This window comes from Aplysia californica, unplaced genomic scaffold (genome assembly GCF_000002075.1).
Source record: "Aplysia californica isolate F4 #8 unplaced genomic scaffold, AplCal3.0 scaffold00761, whole genome shotgun sequence".
In the NCBI taxonomy this organism is placed as follows: Eukaryota; Metazoa; Mollusca; class Gastropoda; order Aplysiida; family Aplysiidae; genus Aplysia; species Aplysia californica.
This window is the reverse complement of record NW_004798031.1, coordinates 48,644-66,861: the sequence shown is the minus strand read 5'-3', so window position 1 is coordinate 66,861 and position 18,218 is coordinate 48,644. Positions and strand designations below refer to the sequence as shown.

The following is an 18,218-nucleotide window of genomic DNA, read 5'->3' as shown; positions in this document are numbered from 1 at the left end:
AGAAAGATCTGCAGCCAAGGGAAAGAAGAAAAAAAAGATTTGAGAAAAATATCAAATGGGTTTCTTGAACTGAACCAGTTTGTTGTTGATTCAAGTGTCCTTTCAGAATCTAGTGAAGTGTGGTTTTTATTCCTGGTACAATGTGGTCCTTGGGTTTGGTTTGGGTTTTTTTTTTCAGATATATAGGTAAAAAATAAATGAATTTTGAGTGAGAATTATTTTAGATAGCATCGTGTATGTGGCCACCCACTTGAAATGTTTTGAGAGGAGACTTTTTGTCCCTCTAGTATTAACTTCTATATCAAACTTCTATTGTTCTTATCTCTCCTCCTCCTTTTCTCTGTTGTTACTCTCTAGCAACACCTCTAATCTTTGGCACTTCTATGACCTGTTTGTGCTTCAAGTGCCGTAAAACTCGTACGAAAGCTAAAAAGAAATATCGTGAAATTTGTTGCTAACAGTGGCTTTTTCTTACCTCTTCTGCCAGGCTGACAGTGCTGAGCAACAAGGTACCACCAGCTGTAATGCACAGAGTATCAGTGGAGAGGAAGGGTCGGCGAAAGGTCAAGAGCGGGGTGTGGGTCAAGATGTGCAGATCTCCCAGAAAAGTGCTCAGATGAGAAAGTCAAAATCCTCCTCTTCCCTTCACCTAAGGATGTCTCTTTAAAGGGGACATTGCAGCTTGTTGTGCCAGTGTTGAGAGGGAACAAACAACGGTTGTGCAATTGTGGAGTGGGAACATAGAAAGAACAGTTGTATTTAAGCACAGAGTGGGAATTTTTAAAAAAACTGTTGTGTGTTTAGTGGGAACAAAGAAAGAACTGTTGTGACAGTATAGAGTGGGAATTTATTTTTTAAAAACAGTTGAAACATGAAAGAACAGATGTCAGTCTATCATAGGAACAAAGAAAGCACTGTTATGTCAGTGTGTGGTAGGAACGAAGACCGGTTGGGTCTGTGTGAAGTGGGTTGTGCTTTACTTTTACCAATAGCTGTAGAGCAGTGGAAAGGGTAAGGTGGGAGGCGGAACATAGTAACCGATGTTTTACTTGGGTAAATAGTGCTTTGTTATGGGATTGGTGAGTTCGTTTTGAGATGAAATTGATTATGTGTGAAGCTCTGCGATGTGTTATAGCCACTGTGGAAGTTTCTGGAGGGTTCAGATTCTGAAGAAAAGGCATGTAGGACTTACAGTTCCCTGGCGTCGGTCAAAAGATGGATGGCTTTTCCTGCCACCTTGACTGTATGTTTTCAGCCAAGGAATTAAAATCAAGGTTGCAAAGCTACAGCATGGGTTTTTTTTCCTCCCCATTCCTTTTCTCTGGTCCCCTGGGAATTTTTTTTTTTTTTTAAACATCAGCAACCACGGGTCTATTAGATGTCACAGAGGCAAGAGATACAAGGATACATGTGACAGATTATGGTGTTTAGGTTCAGTGGACCGGATTCTTTTTTGGTCATGATCATTCGTGGCAAAGCCACCATGTGCTTCCAGTGCTATTTCAAAATTCTGTCAGAATTTCCGGATTTCCGACTGCTTTGTTGTGTAAATGACCCCCTGTGTTCTTGCCATGTGAGCCTTTTTCTCCCCCCCCCCCCCCCCCCCCCACTAATTGGTCAACATTGTGCTTCATTCACGTTCACTCCTGCTGCTGATGCCCTCAGCATTTTCTCCATGTAGTATGCTTGGCCTTATGGTTGTACAGCTCCTGTGAATATATTTATATATCATGTATAGTCACACTTACTGTTATATGTTTCGAATGTACGCATAAAGAAACTGGGGTATTAGAGACCTTTTAAGGAACTATGGCAGTATTCCAGAATTTTAAAAAGAGGTGGACACACTGGCACTTTTTCGAATGTACGCATAAAGAAACTGGGGTATTAGATACCTTTTAAGGAACTATGGCAGTATTCCAGAATTTTAAAAAGAGGTAGACACACTGGCATTTATATTGAATTGTTGTTGTTGTTTGATGTTTTCAAATCTCTTTAGCTGCGAGCATTTCGCTCATGGCAGCGCAATGCCCCCCTCAAGTAACTACATGTCCTTGTCATCTTGTCAACGCCAGTTTTTATTGAGTAAAACGTGTTATAATTGAAGACGTTTTTCTTTTTTCAATTAAAAAACTTTTAGTCACATATTATTTCAATTTTGGATTGTAATGCTGAGTTTGCAACAGACATAAATGATTACACTGTATGATCGTATTCTGTGGTAGACTTTATTTGCCGTAATTGGAGACAGTAAGTATTTTTCCCTTCAAAATGCTTTAACTCCTTTGTGATTCTACACGATAGAATTCTGATCTGTAACTGCATAATTGTATTCTCACTCTTCACTTGTTGTCTCAGGTAGGCTTCATCCCCATCATCATGACGATCTTTGTAAGATGTCATGTACCAGGGTTGGCATCTCTTGAATTCTTTTAAAAAGAGTCGGGGAAAAGGGTTGGGGGTTTTATTTGTTGTTGGGTTTTTTTCCTTTTTAAGAGTTTGGCTTAACATGTAAAGCATAAAAAGGAGAAAGGAAGAAAAGAGGGGGGGGGGGGGGTTCCCATCCTTTTCTGTGTTGTGTCTTATTCTTTGTATTTGTAATGAAGATACAAGTCCCACCTGTGTCAGGGTGAGGAACCTTCCCATCAGATGACAACATGGACTGTGACATTCAGCAGTCGCGAGCACCAAGCCAGTTCTCTGCAAGCCTTCAACAAGTTCTTCGGTTACTATATAAACAGACAGTGCTTCTATAGCTTGCTAAGCTACAGATTTTGTGAAAGAAAGACGTGCAAGCTTCGATACACTTGTGAAAGAAAGAAAGATGCTGGTGCTGCGTCTTGCCAGACCATTATGTTGGTGCTATTTGTTTATTTTGATGATAACAGTTTGATGTTGGAGAGATTTGGTGCTGATGTTAATACTGGTTGGGTTTTTAAAGGACAGTTTCCTAGTCGTATACTGGACAATTGGGTAGGGGCACACTCCTCGTTGTAATCATTTTTTTTTAGATCAAATGTTTGGTGTTTGTGTCCGACTTTTTCCATGTCTTGCGTAGCAGGGCGGAATGAAGAATGCCAAAGTTTGTCACACTGCTCTTAACGTGAAGACAGCGCACAGTAGATAATTATTTTTTTTTCTGCAGTCACCATTCCTGTGTCTTTACGTATTTTGTTGTTAGCTAGACTTTGTTGCCTTGTTGTTTTTTTACCCATCACTGACATTCCCAAAGCCCGGACCATCCATGATGCTGGTTTTTAGCTCTGTTTTTAACTGTTGCCATCCACTGCTCCTTTTGCCTTCATATGTATTTTGCAATCATGTTTTGCTACTCACTAAATTTTTTGGTAAGTTATGTTTGGAGGTTGCAGAGGTTTAACTTTTGGTATATAGTTTTGGGTGGATTTTTGTTTTTAATTGTTTGCCTCTGAGTCTAGAATTGCTGGGGCAAGTAAAATGGCACAGTTGAGTACTCACTTTACCTTATTCTTTGAGATGTGTTCATTTTCTGTCGTAACTCACTGACTGCTGGTGTTGGTACCCCAATTCAACCCTGGCTGCCGGCATGCAAAGGGTGATTTAGAACATTAATTGTCGGATGACTTTTCTAGACGAACACTTATAATATAATTTTTACCATCTATAATTTTTATGTTGTGTTTTATTGAGGGGAAAACAGATTTTCAATTAGTGTCATACTTTTTTTAAAATGATTATTTGAAATATATGGACAAAAATTAAATCTTGATTACATGAGTCATTGTTGAGGAAGTGCTTGAAGCAGCCTCTAAGGCATGGATTTAGGTTTGTTTTTTGTAAACCCTTTTTAACGAAATAATTGAGATCTGAATATTCTAAGTCTTTCTTGTGACCATCTTGTATGCCATGTTGAATATCAGAACCCACACAAATGAACAGTTTTACTTTTAGAGGTTGGACGATATTCAAGTTCAAGTTCAACATAAAATTCAGGCACCACTCTGCCAGATGTAAAAGATACCCATTGAAAAGCACCTCAGTATAAAAGAAAACCTTCAAAAGCAACACTAATGGATCGAGGGACACAGCCAAGATTGTTCGTGAATGGGTAAATAATGTAAATATAGTACAGAAATTGAAACTGGCAGGGGTGCAGGTTTGGGATTTCTTGTATGTCTAGACTTACGGACGCAGTGTCGGTTCGGCAGTCAGTGAGTCAAAGCGAGTCCTATTTCCAAGACTTTGTTAGGCTTGTGCTTGGTTGACCTTAATTTTCTACCAGTAAATGAGGGGTTGGTCTTTGTCCACCCGACTTTTTCTCAAGGTACTCTCTGTCTGGATATGCCTTGGTCTGCTATCCCAGAGTCACAATTTATAATTCTGAAATGAAATTATCAAACCCATATGATAAAGCAGTAAGGGAAGAGCACAGCTTATTTCAAAGCTAAAATCATTCTTGGTATACTGAGGATCAAAGATGTTTTGCGTTGGAAGATCGGTGATCGCTGATTTTACAACGCAACATCTGTTTTGCTATACATGTGTATGAAATTTCTTACTTTCACTGAGTAGGTAATAAGATTGTACCTTAATCAGTTTTATATATAATGTATTTACTTCATTGCTCATTAATGTTGCCTCTATTGTATCTCATATGGTTAAATGATTTGTTGATTTCTTGCATTACATCAATGAAGTTGTCATCTTGCTCACGCTGTTCCTCGATGCGGTGGAATCAGACACTCGTCAATATTTGGGCATTTGGAGATATTGTTATCAACTTAAAGCGTGCTCATTTGTCTGTCTTTTGATGAGAAAAAAAGTACCCATTTGACTTGGATAAAAGTTTTGGTGTTTACGATTGAAGGAGGTGGGAGTCACTTGGTTTCAGCGGTAAAATAAGCAAGAAAATGGCCACCAAAGTTTGGTGACTTGCAAAGCTTGAGATTCCTTGGAAACTGAAAATTTACATTTTGTTTGCTTTTAATCAATGTATTTTTTTTAAAAATCAACACAACAATGTGTATTTAAATGAAGGTGGAAAAAAAAGATGATTAGTCAAAAACCAAAAATTTGATAAAAATTGCTGAACTGTCTGAAAATTTCTGTATCTTCAATTTCATTATTTTGACAAGCGCCTGATTTCACCACACTGCCTCGCATATTTCTTCACGTGTACATTCTGTGTGTGGAGAGGTTGGGCTTTCCTGAGGCCTGGTCATGTGTATCTATATCATGAGAAGCGTTACAAGTACAGACCCTGTTGTAGAAAGTCCAGCTTGTGGAAGTTCATCACCGGATGTTGCTTTTGATCTCACAAAAATGATTTTTGAAACTTTTCATTCATATTGACACTTATTTAATCATGTTATATGTGGTTGGGGTGGAGTGTTTTTTTTTAATTCACTAAGTACTTTGTGTTCAATGTGGAATAGCTGATCTTTTGATTAATATATTAGTCTACAATTTAAGTACTCAGTTTTGTATTTAATTATGTTTTTTATTAATGAAGAAATAATTTGTTCTCCACATTATGAACCTGCCCAAACCATAAGTGTTCTGCCTGTCCTCATCTTTTAAAGGCTCTTCTGAATGAACATGTCAGTGAAGATGTCAAAAGTTATGTCAAATTGCTCCGACTTGAAAATGAAACGAGACATAAAAAATACATTACCCACCAATATAAAAACGATCAGTGAATGTTCCATCTCAACATCCCGATAGGCCTATGTATTTAACATGAAACACATGCAAATTGTTCAGGGTTGACAACATTTGTGTATACCACTTGTCACAAAAATAGAGGATTTAGCTTCATAAAATGTGCACCACATCATACTCACATAGTTTAACTAAATTTGCCGCATCTCCCATTTCTGAACATTTACATTGTATATTTTGCTTACACGCATTTATGGTTCAACAGTGGTTCGTATATGTTTCTCGTTAAATAGTAGGGGCAATGAGCAGGGATGCCAAATGTCTGGTTTTTCCGGGGTTTCTTCACTTGCAAAGGAAAGGGCAGAGGTAAGAGAGAATATGCTTTTGTTTTCTCATTTAAAAGCTTTACAAGGTTCGGTGAGATGTGATGCTCCGCTCATTTTCAGGTGTTTTTTTTTGCAAAAATCATTTGGCATCCCTGAATGAGTTATTGAAGGATTCAGAGAGTTATGAACTATTCGTAGATGAGGTTTGGGACTTCAAGCTATGGGATGTGGCTTTTGGTTTCCCCACCTTCCCTACAGACGAGGGAGGAGACAGAAGACTGTTCGCTTTAGTTGGGTTTTTTTTTTTAGGTATATTATATCAACTTCTGTGAACGAAATCTTCAAAATTATACAATTTTGGGAGGTGATTTTTTTTTTTTATCCTTTTAGTCTTGATCTTGAACTAATTCTAGTATTGTCAGATTCTAGGAGGAGATTTGGGCTCATCATCTGTTGAAGGCTGTTGCTTGCATTCAACAAATAATTTCTCTAGTGATTTCCGTTTGTTTATCTAACAGATTTTTACAAAGAGGTAAAATCTGGCAATTAATTGTTCCTTTGATAATTTGCAGGAGGAAATAACTCTCTTAAAGTAGACAAAATAATATTTAGTTTGTTACAGAGTGGAGCTTTAAGATTGTACATAAATCAGTTTCCTATATAATGTAGACTTTCACCTAGTGCCATGAGGTTTGAGCGTGATCTGTCGTTGGTTTTGTTACTTCTCTTTATGCTGACGTTTGTGCTCATAGAAACTCGTGGCTACTATTGAATAGGAAAAAGTGTTTTCTGTATCATTGTTGTACTGTATTGTGTGTTTTTTCATATGTGTAAAGTTCATTGGCATGGCGACTGTATACACTGTTCCTTCCAGTATTGACTTCATGTTGTTGTTAGCCAAGGCTTTAACTCTCAACGTTTTAATCTTCAACATGTTTGTTGTATGCATGATGAAGTGTTGTTAACACATTCAGATACCGCACTGATTGTTGTCATCTTGTTCCTTTTTATTTTTGTTTGTTAATATCAACTAAAAGTCACTGAACTTGTATCTTGTAAGACTTTAAGCTTTCCTTTCAAATTATTTTATTTTGTCAATCACAGCCTCGACTAGGAGCCGTCTTGGTCGTAGACTGGAGTTCATTTTTATGGATCATAATAATACAGAGAAAATTCGTCTTGGTTTAATGTGAGTCAGATTCATCGTACCATCTGATCTGACTGTATAGGACAGACATGCATCTGGACTTTGTCTTGAACAACTGACAATCATTTTTTAAACTAGTATTTTGTGCAATATTAATTTTAAAGTATCATAGTTATCCTTTCAGTAATGGATCCTATCTATGGTTGAAATATAGCTTAGCTCTATCCGCGTATAATTTTCATAATCTGGTAGGTTTTTTATTCATTATAAGCGAGTCATAGATTTTTATTTCCTTTGAAGTGAGCAGGCATTTGATAAAGAAACACATATTTTCTCAGTAGTTTTACCAGAGAACTAAAGAAATGAATACAGGCCTGAATAAGAGTCTGAATGTTATGCCTTCCTCTGTTTCTTTATTTTTTCCTCTTTCAGAAGGGTTTTTTTTTTCATTTCTGAAGGACTTCACTCTCATTTAAAATGGTATTGTTTAAAAAAACAACTATTGTATGCATTTTGTTATAGGGACACAAGTCCCAGCAGATTTTTTTATTTATCAGATTGATATGATTTAGAGTACTAACATTTTTGTCACTGTTTTTCCCAAATCAACTCTTGTTGTGGTATGAAAATGGGTTGTTATGAAGCCAGGTCTAAATACCTCAAGAGATGGAAGTTCCTAGGTATGACTCTTTTCCGATCCAACGGCCATCTGAGTTCGAGTTCTTCGGCCTGATCGAAATTATGACAAAGATAATCTTATTAGTTCTTAAAAGCTCATTTCACAAGCTCGCATCATATATGGACTTAAGTGAAATCTGTTTTTATATAAATCATGGTTCCTCCAATAGACACTGATGAGTGGCAAAGAGGTTACTCTGGTCAAAAGGATGTGGCTAATGAGAAAACTTTTTCTTTTTCAAGTTTTGGATTTTATTCATTCACTTAAAATGCAGCAGTCAGATGTCTAAAAAGAGAAAAATGTGTAGAAGATTTTGTGGATTTTACTTCGAGCAAAGTAAGTTTCATTTTAACTTTTTAAAAGCTGTTGCATTTCTTTTTGAGTTGTGACCCAAGTAAGTGAGGTTCATTGAATTGAGCTAATCTTTTTTCCTCTAAACTAACTGACTTTTTTTCTTTTTTTTTTTTTGCTGTGTAAACTGTGATGTTTAGAGGAAGGTTTTTTAATTCAATTTTTAAGAGAATGCTCACAAAGTTTCCTTCAATTTTAATTTGTAATCTGGGCTTTCAGTGTTTCCTTTTACTGTGACGAACCTGGACATGGCGAAATTACCCTTTCTTTTACTGCTATCAACTTTGCCCATTGCTGAGAAAATGGTTTCTTACTCTGAAAATAATTCATGATAAAATACCTTGTTGTTGCTCTTTCATTCCTCTGCTTTCACTCTTAAGTGTTCCATTAGTGAGGTGACAGAACATTCCTAGAGAAAAAATAACCTCTGCTGAAGGAGAATGTGTATTATTATCTATGTTTCACTCCTCTGCTTTCACTCTTAAGTGTTCCATTAGTGAGGTGACAGAACATTCCTAGAGAAAAAATAACCTCTGCTGAAGGAGAATGTGTATTATTATCTATGTTTCACTCCTCTGCTTTCATTGTGTCCTTAGCTGGGAACGCCCGCCAAGTAGAACATGTTGTTGTGCGTCGCTTCATTTTGTGTCTAGCATATTATTATTATTAACAGCTGCATCGTGTAGATGTCAGCTTGATGAATTGGTTTGCTCAGTATGTTTCGATATTGTCCGTTCATGATAACTGGATCTCTTATTGTTGTAAAAACAAATGCATTCTTGTACTTTCAAAGTTTTGTGATATTCATGTAATTTGTGTCATTAAAATTTTTTTTAATTTGAAAGGCAGTATGAATGAGTTTCTTAAAGTATTAATTATTATTTTGTCCCCTTTTGTTCACCGCTGGGTTTAGTTGTTTTTTTTTGTTGAGTATTGTTTGTAAATGATTCTACTTACCATGTAGCTCTCTTGCGGACTGTTTATTGTCAATGAATCATTTACTTGCAGCGTATTTTAAGTTTTCATCATAATGTTTCCCGTTATGAGGAAAATGACAAAAATCAGTATTTGACCATGTTCAGGAAATTTATAGATGTTTTATTGCACTAAGGTTATTTTTTTTCTTTTCCAGTCAGTTAAAGAGAAGAGAAAATAGAAATTGCTGTGTTCAAAATCGTGTTTTTTTTTTAATTCAGTTTTGTTACTTTAATGAACATTAAGTATTATGTAAATATATAAGTTTTACTTGTGAATTGGTGTACTTTCAGTGTAGTATTCTAGTCAGCAACATAGTATAATGGGGGGTTCCCTCTAGAACTGTGCTACCACGTGATTTTTTAAACACTGAAATGACTTTTTTTAATGCAGTCATGTTCTGTGCAAAATGTTTTATTTATGAAGAGCATTCATTTGTGTATTAACTGCCTAGTCAGTTTGTTTTTTGTTGTTTTGTTTGTTTTATATTGGAATATTGCCAGTACAGGAATGTTCATGAGCCTTTCGTCTGTTTTATTTTGTACGGCCATGCTTAAATTTTGTAATTGATAGAAAATAATATGATGTAATTAATTATAAATATCTAAATGTTTGTGCAAAGCGACAGGGGTGAGATTTGAGGAGGGGTGTTAGATGTAGAGACTGCAATTTGGTTTTGTGTTCAATTTATCGCTCTGACCGTGCATTTTTGTGCCAGATGAGCTAGCCATGGATGAGCTATGGTTAGATCGCAGCTTGGCAAATGATGTCCTTTTTTTTAAAAATAAGACATTTATTTGCTCTCCTGAACCATCAGAAAATAATCTTCAAACTTTGAAGCATAATTCATGTGTATCATTTATACATGTATACATGTGTCACAACGCGGTGAAATCAGACACTTGTCAATTTTTTGGCATATGAAGTTATTGGTATACTCTTAAAGCCTGTAAATTTTTCTTTCTTTCGATGAAAAAAAAGTATCCGTCTTTCTTACATATAAGTCTAGATATTTGAGGTTGATATGGATGGGAGGGTTTACCGGTGTCAGAGGTAAAATTAGCGGGGAAAATGACCACCAAAGTTGTACTGCAGTGAGCTGACAAAACTCCTTTTTTTCATTTTGGCACCCTCATTTTTTATTTGCTAAATTGAAAGTCTGATCGGTTACCCTACTTGTGTGAAAAAATCAAAGTGAAACTGACTAGGTTTTTAAATAAATTTGAATTCACAATTTCGGGAGGACTCTATTTTGCAGTGGTTACGCTGACAAAAAACTTCTTTTTCTCGAAACTACCGTGAATAAAAAAGACGTTTTGTCAGCTTACAGCAGAGTAGTATGGTTGGAAAGAGAAAATTTATATAATGAGTGCCTTAAAGTTTTTTAGTAAAATTCACACAGAAATAAATGTATCTCTAAACGGACATAAAAGGTGTTGAGCTTAAAAAAAACAACAACAACAAAATCAATAAATATTGCACAATGAGCGGGAAAATGTCCGTTTCTTCAATTTCATTATTTTAACGAGCGTCTGATTTCACCACGATGCCTCACATTTATGTACTTCTTCACTTTTACTTTTGCTGCAGATTAAAGATACACTGACTTTTCAGAGCAAAATACGCTCTTCCATTATTGATATATATATATTATTAGTGTTCATGTATACCCTCGGGTCTTACACACTATGGATAGCAGACAGCTAGCTGTGTGAATATGGCCATAGTTGAGCCTTGCCAGATAATACTTAACGTTAATTGTGTCAAAATTTGTTTTCAGTCTTGACAGAATAACCCTTTTAAATTGTATGCCCTTCGAAAGATTTAACAATTACACCTTCATTGAACATAGGGGTTTTCCTTTTAAACTAAAGGGCTGGTAAACCTAGCACGAGCATATTTCATGGTTTCATCGCCTTGTAAGGCTGGTGCAGATGGGTCTTTCCATGTCAAGTTGAAGTAAGGATAGAGATTTTTAGAAATGTTCAAAGGGTTAAGTTTATAAGATACTCTTGATAAGGGACATTTTGGAAGAAAAGTGAAGCTTCCGAAATGTACCCCAAGCTCTATTTGAATTATGGTGCCTGGCGTTTGTGTTCTCATAGCAGAAATATGCGTTGCTCTGTATGGGGGTGGAATGTAGCAATGTTGTTGTGACATTACTTGTCTTTATTATTATTTCTTTTGATTTTCAACTTCTGATAATTTTTTTGTAGTTGACATTTTGTTAATATGGTGTAGCATATTTGGTTTTTTTGTGTCTTTTTATTCACATAGTTTTGTAACCAGTATGGTTTTGACATCAAATGCAGAAGAAACAGAAACGCATGTACCATTGCATAAGTGATTTTATTGAAGCTCGCTCAGTATATGTTTGTAAATTTTGTCTATTTTTGTGTACTATGTTTGCTTTCACTACATCCGATCTTGACTCAACTAACATACAGGCATAATCACGCTGTTCAGTATTTGTTTCCAAATTGGTAATTTAAATTAGCTAAACGTTTGAACATTTGACCAAATACGTGTAGTCTTTGATAAGTCTTTATTTATTGAGTTTGAAGTGGGAACACAGTTTTGCCTTTGCTTTACCTGTTGTTTTGTGCCTCACTATGTTCAAAATAAAATGTGTAGTGCTGTACATGTAGCCCATGTTTGGTCTTCTCAGTTTCTTGTTAATAATTAAACATATCTCATGGATGGTAGGCAGGTGCTCTGTTGTGGTTTGCTCCTTCTTTCCTATCAACAAACATCTATCGTCCTCATCCCTCCTCGTTCTTTTTTGTTTGTTACTCTCTTGTAACATTTCTAACCGTCTGCACTTATATGACCTTATTGTGTTGCAAGTGCCATAAAACTCTTCCTAAAAAAAATTTTCTTTTCTATCGAACATCTATCGTCCTTATCGCGCCTTTTTCTTTTTTATGTTTGTTACTCTCTTGTAACACCTCTAATCTCCTGGCGCTCATATGACCTTATGCAGTTGCGAGTGCCGTAAAACCTCTACTAAAACTAAAATTTTTTAATATCTTGCAGTGAACAAAGCTTGCATGACAAGGCGAAATATAATACTCAGGATGTCCCAAAAGTCACGCACCATCCTAGTTTTCATAAAAAACAGCTTGAATGAAATTATAGTAAATACTCAAACTGAGTTGAGCTCTTTCCACAGCAAAATGAGCATTGACTCTCTTAAGAAAGCTGTCGTTTCGCTTTTACAGGCCCCAGTGTTTTTCCCTCTGTAGATATTGTGCCCTTCAAATCATCAATTTCTGTGCTTGAAGGTTTTAAGGATGGTGCCCAACTTTTGGGACACCCAGTTTATTGAGAAATGTCCTTTTAGGAGCATGGTGGTATGCAAGCTGTCAGATTTCATAACTCTAGATGTTAGAAAGGGTCTCCTTTGCTGATGATTGGAGAGTGCTTCTTCATTTCTTTCCCTTTTTTTTTTCTTTTTTTTTTTTTTTTGCTATCCTACTTTGTATCTCTTTCCAACTCCGGTTGGCCATGACAGGCAAGGTCGTAAGCCCGCCTCCTAAATAATCTAACGCGTCAATGGGAGCTTAAAAAACACCTGTAAGCCATTCCCACCCTTGTGCACAGTAAAATTTGTAAATGGGCTGATTTATCAACGTCATGCTCATGCTGTGCAGGAACAAGATAGTAGATAGGGAGAACTGCTGCTTTTTCTTTCCTCATCCTTACTATCGTCATTTTTCTTCTATTTCTTTTGTATATTTGTGTGATTTGTGCCCTGATAGTCGAAGCAAACTTTGTTCTGTTGAGGCTAGAGAGGTGAGCGGAGTAAGCATGATTCCCCGTTTGGACTTCTTTGTTGACATCCAGCCCTTGGTGCTCATGTGACAATATGCAGTTGCGAGCACCGTAAAACTTTACTCCAACTAAAAAAACAAACAGAAAAACAACTCTTACATTCTTTTTAAAATGGTGCTGCTTAGTCTTTTGGTCTCTTCAGTTGTCTGAGGGGCTTGTCTTGTACCTCTACTTGAACTTCAATATTCTGTGTATTTTGTATTTCCATCTCCAGAAATTTTTTATATTTCCTTTTTCAACACTCCTTTAGCTCAATTAGGGTCTAGCTGACCCTGCTTCAGATCCCCAGTAAAGCTTACTTTTAGGCTTGAGGAGTTTTTAAATAGCTCTCAGTCTCAGAGATGGAAGATAAAGTGGATTTCCTACCTAATAAATCCTACCTAATAAATTACCTTTGCGTGTTGAAATGTGGACTGGGACAGTCAATACACACCTATGACAGAAGTGTTAACACTAGGTCTATCAGGTAATCAGTCAAGATTAAATTCATTGGTGTGGGTGGTTTGCAGGTGCTTTAGTGTGGTTTGCTTCTTCTTCCCATCAAACATCTTTTATCCATATATCTCTTTCGCTCCTTTTTTAAAATTGTAATTTGTAACACCTCTAGGACCTAATTGTGTTGCAAGGGCCATAAAACATTTAATAAAACAAAATTCATTGTCAACTCTGGTTTTGATGAAATCAACGGTAAACTACTTCTTGTGAATGTCCATCTTCACAGTTGACCAACAGCTCAAAGACCCTTTCACTTTCAGCAGATGAGATAATCTGCGAGACCTTCAGACGATCTTACACATTGTAGGCCTACTTCACTCTACAACTGATGACAATGATGACTCAAGATTCCAGCGGATGTTGTTAGTGTTACTTAATAATAGAATTTGAAAGCAGATAACACTAGTATTACTAGTAAGTACTAAAATAAATTTGTTTTCTGATTCGTCTAGTTCATAATATGGTGAATACACAAGTACCGCTAGCCAGTCCACAATGAGTTAACATTTTCCTGACCCATCTCTGATACGGACAGTGCAATAGAATAGGTAAAGTGGATCCAGGTTTTCTTGAACAAGTGTCTAAGAAAGTTACTGAAGATCAGATGGGCCGACAGGGTCACCAACGAGGAAGTGTTAACCCTATCCGTACGCCCTGGGGTCATTTTGTACCTCCGGGGTTGTATTCTTCACAGAATACTTCTAGTATGAAACTTTCAGTATTTCTAAAAAAAATCATTTTGACAGACTGCTATGCAAAGTGTATGGATCGGATTAACCAGTAAATTTCTTCTTTGGAAAGTGGTGGCACAGAGTTCCCCACGTCATATGGATACAGTAGTAAAACACAACATATGAATAGGGTTAAGGAAAACAAGACAGATCCCAGTCAGAGATGAGGTAGGAAGAAGACGGAGGCGATGGATCGGACATACTCTCAGGAAGTCAGGCAGCTGCATAACAAAGAAAGTGTTGGATTTGAATCCACAGGGCAAAAGATCAAGGGAAAGACCGCATGGAACCTGGAGAAGAATAACAGATATTTATGTACAGAAAAGTGGGAAGACATGGAATAACATCAAGAGGCTGGCTAGCCCAGAACAGAGAAAGGTGGGAAGTGTTTGTCCATGGCCTATACCCTGGTACACGATGAGAAAAGCAATGATGATGATGATGAACAGATAAAGTATTCAGTACTCAATACCAGAATTTCTTTTTTTAATATAGTCCTCACATTACCATCTTATATAAGTCAGCAATTTTCCAGAGTTACACAAGATCAACAAAGAGCAAAGTCTTGATTTTAAATAAAGCTTTATCAAGGCCAAGGATAATTTAAAGTATTTTATTATAGAAAATCACTTATAAAAAGGCTGAAAATAAAAACATGTTACTTCAGACTTTATACACTACAACAACCTTGTTCTCACTCCTTTCTCTTGTACCATTTCAATGCATTGCATTCATAACACACAAGCAGGCATTCATTCAGTCCAATGGACACAATATACATACAGGCATATATCACTATAACATTGAAAAGCTAGCATGAAAACAAACAAAATAGGGCGTTCTTTTATACTTTGTTTCATAAAAAAAAGACAGTAATCAATGTGCAGCAGAACTTGTATGGTGTACCGGACTTTATCTGTACCCTTAATTATAAACCTGTCTGTACGGTTGCTGTACGAGGCCACCTCCTTCATTCTCTTACTCAACTAAAGGAATCAAAAAGTTTAATAAAAGGACTAAATTTATTACAAGTATGAAGCTTGGAAAAACCTCACAAGTCTCAGCATGGTTTGAACAGAGCTGCCTACCACTTCGGATTTTCCGTATTTAGAACGAAAATCAGCCCCAAACCTCGGAAATACAAAAACTTTGAAAAAGTGCAGATTTTCGTCAAATCGTTGATAATAATAATAGGTTATCAACTGTTCACTGACCAACAAAATCGAAAGATTCGATTTTTCAGTTATACGAATAAAAAACTACGATGGAAGCGAAAGTGAATTTCTTTCTTATTTTTTACAAACGGGTAGCAGGCCTGGGCATTATTCGTTTGTTTTTTAAAAACTAATAAATAGGTACATCGTTTTCTAAAAGTCCGAATAACTGAATAAATGAATTGCTTTCTGGGGAGGGGGATTAAAATCAAATATGTGCCAATTTATGTCGCGTGAAATAGTACTGAAACTTATAGAAAAAGTAGGGAAAAGTACTGAAAATTGGCATTGGAGTACTGATAGGCTCTTTCACGGGTAGGCAGCTGTGTCGCAAACATTTAAGATATGAAGTGTGCAGCAGCCGGTACTCCAGGTGTAATGGTTATAGTTTTTTGGCTTTGTACACAGAAGACAAGAGTTTGATTCCCTTCAGGAGAAGTAATATTATATTGTGGTCAAAGATTCTGTATAACAAGATGGTTCACTCCTCTCTTTGAACCAATGAAAAAAGTGTCCTCAAAATCCAGTGGCACCCTTTTCGAAAAAGCGCCCTCTTTGCAGACAGAGTTACCCTACTTAAGTGGAAAAAAATTAAGTGAAACTAACAATTTTTTGTAGAAATTAAGATTAAAATTTCGGAAAAACACCTTTTTAAATGGTTCCGCTGATAAAAATCCTCTTCAGGTGGAAGGGGCGACTGTTTTCTTCGTTTAATTTGGCTTAAAACGAGAGGCGAGAGGTGATTAAAATAAAAGAAACCCAAAACTCTGCACAGTGTGAACCGGAACAGCTGATGCACAAGGGGGTGCTATTCCTATTCTTCTTCTGGAGAAACGAAAGAGAGCACTTCAAAACAAAGACTGCAGCGACATCTAAACCAATGCGTGGACTTCCGTGGACACTTTTTTAGCCGAGTGAACTATCTTGTTATGTACAATCTTTGTTGTGGTCATCTGATATCGATTACAGTTTACACATCCGATACTGGAAGTTTAGTATTTGTTCTTGCCAAGTGCTACACCTAAATCTCCGGTTCTGATAATCCTAAACAGAATTTATTCATTTTTTTAAAGTACCAGTTTCCAAAAGTTGTGGAAATCACTTTAAAAGTGTTCTTATGTTATTTGTAGGACACACCTGAACAATAGGTTTGTGAAGTTCAAGGTGCTATCGTTAGTGGACAAAATATTGAGGTGACCTAATTACCGATAACTCATCCTGCTGCCTGGAATGTCAAAACAAGGTGCTGAGGCGTTTAAGTATGAACATAGTGCGGAAGCCCAGTCAGTGACAGAGCAATTAGATACGATAACAAATCTACTTAAATCCTTTGAAAATAGACACACATGGTCTTTTGCAGTCAAAAACAATATATCACTCAGTGTAAAATATTTACAGGGGATTCTAAATGTGACAGCGGACAGAATGTCCAGGCTCCAAAATCAGTACGAATGGTATCTGCACATAGGGATTTTCCTTTTTCCGAACCAACAGTTTGGGCCATTCACAATAGACAGGTCTGCCAGTGCATCAAGCGTACAGACACCAGTGTACAACAGCTGGTTCCTGGATTCAATGACTTCGGGGGTGGATGCCTTCAGACAAAACTGGTCCAGCCACAAAAACTTCAAAAGCCGTCCTTTGAGGCTCATGAACAAAGTAGCAGACAAAATAGTGGCAGACCGAGCAGTCGCCACAATCATTTGTACAGCTTGGCCAACACAACCCTGGTTTCAGAAATTAAAGGCAATAAGATTAAGAGTGTGTCCACCTCTAAAGCTACCCAAAAGCAAACATATATTCCTCCAGGCATTGAAAACAGATCTGCAATAATAGGTGACTTGTGTGACAAGGCCGAAGGTTCTGAACAGCCAGAGTCCATATTAACTCACTGAGCATTAAGCTCCGATCTGCCTCCAAGCCCCAGAGGACCACAAATTTCCTCCACTTTTTGAAAATTCATTAAAAAATTGAAATGAAATGCTATTTCTTTGAAATCTTCTGTGCTATTTAATAAGATATGGGTTCAACAGACACAATAAACACATTGTGTGAACAATGAACAACAACAAAAATGTATGGGACAGAGAGTTGGGACAAATTTGCCCCTGAAAAAAAATTTTGAAAAAAAAAGGAAGTGGTGTGACAAAGCAGAAATCTAATAAACTTACACAAAATGGTTGTGGCAGTGTGTGTTTGTGTGTAGAAAAATGAAGCAGGAGTGTGTACAGTGAAGTAGCATAAAAATGTAAGGGATAATTAATTTTGAAAAAGGAAAAAAAAAATCTAGATCTAGATCTTCCACGGCAACAGGCTGAGAAGTGTTTTCATTGTCAGTGTTGCTAGTGCTAGGACTAGATCTAGATCTGTCAATAGATGTCCCAGGTCCGGGTACATTATATATTTTCTCCACTCTGAGGGCTGATTTGAACTAGAGTTTAGTACTGGGGCTAGATCTAAATCTATCATTATTCCCAGCCAGACCAGGCTGCGTACTCGCTGACGAGTCAGATTCACGATCAAGAGACGATGTTGGTCTAGACCTAGATCTAGCTAACGTCATTTTCTCAGTCATCTTCATCACTGCTAGGCGAATTCACATTTTGATTTATGAAGTTATCTATCTGAACTTCACTATCACTTAAATCTTCACCAAAATTATCGAGAGTTTCAATAAACTTCGACACAACTCGCCGTGCCGTGTTTCGCGTACGAGAAACAACAACAAACTGAGCGGAAGTTCCTTACTTTCAGTTGTTCAGTCCGTTGGACAAATAACCTCTTTATTCACACTACAGGTGGTGAATATACACAAACCACACAGAA

General features: G+C 36.8%; 1 protein-coding gene across 3 annotated transcripts in view; it reads left to right on the top strand.

Annotated features, from left to right (window-relative positions):
• The window catches only part of LOC101853126, a 33,933-nt gene extending 22,165 nt beyond the window's left edge, over positions 1-11,768 (top strand). For 2 of the 3 annotated variants that reach the window (XM_005109269.3, XM_005109268.3), the window contains exon 9: positions 488-11,768. In XM_005109269.3, coding sequence (XP_005109326.1) covers positions 488-667 — 180 coding nt within the window. In that variant the 3' untranslated portion in view covers positions 668-11,768. The remainder of the gene's footprint in view (positions 1-487) is intronic. The other variant, XR_004859188.1, reaches the window with a different exon arrangement.
• Positions 11,769-18,218: the final 6,450 nt, after the last annotated feature.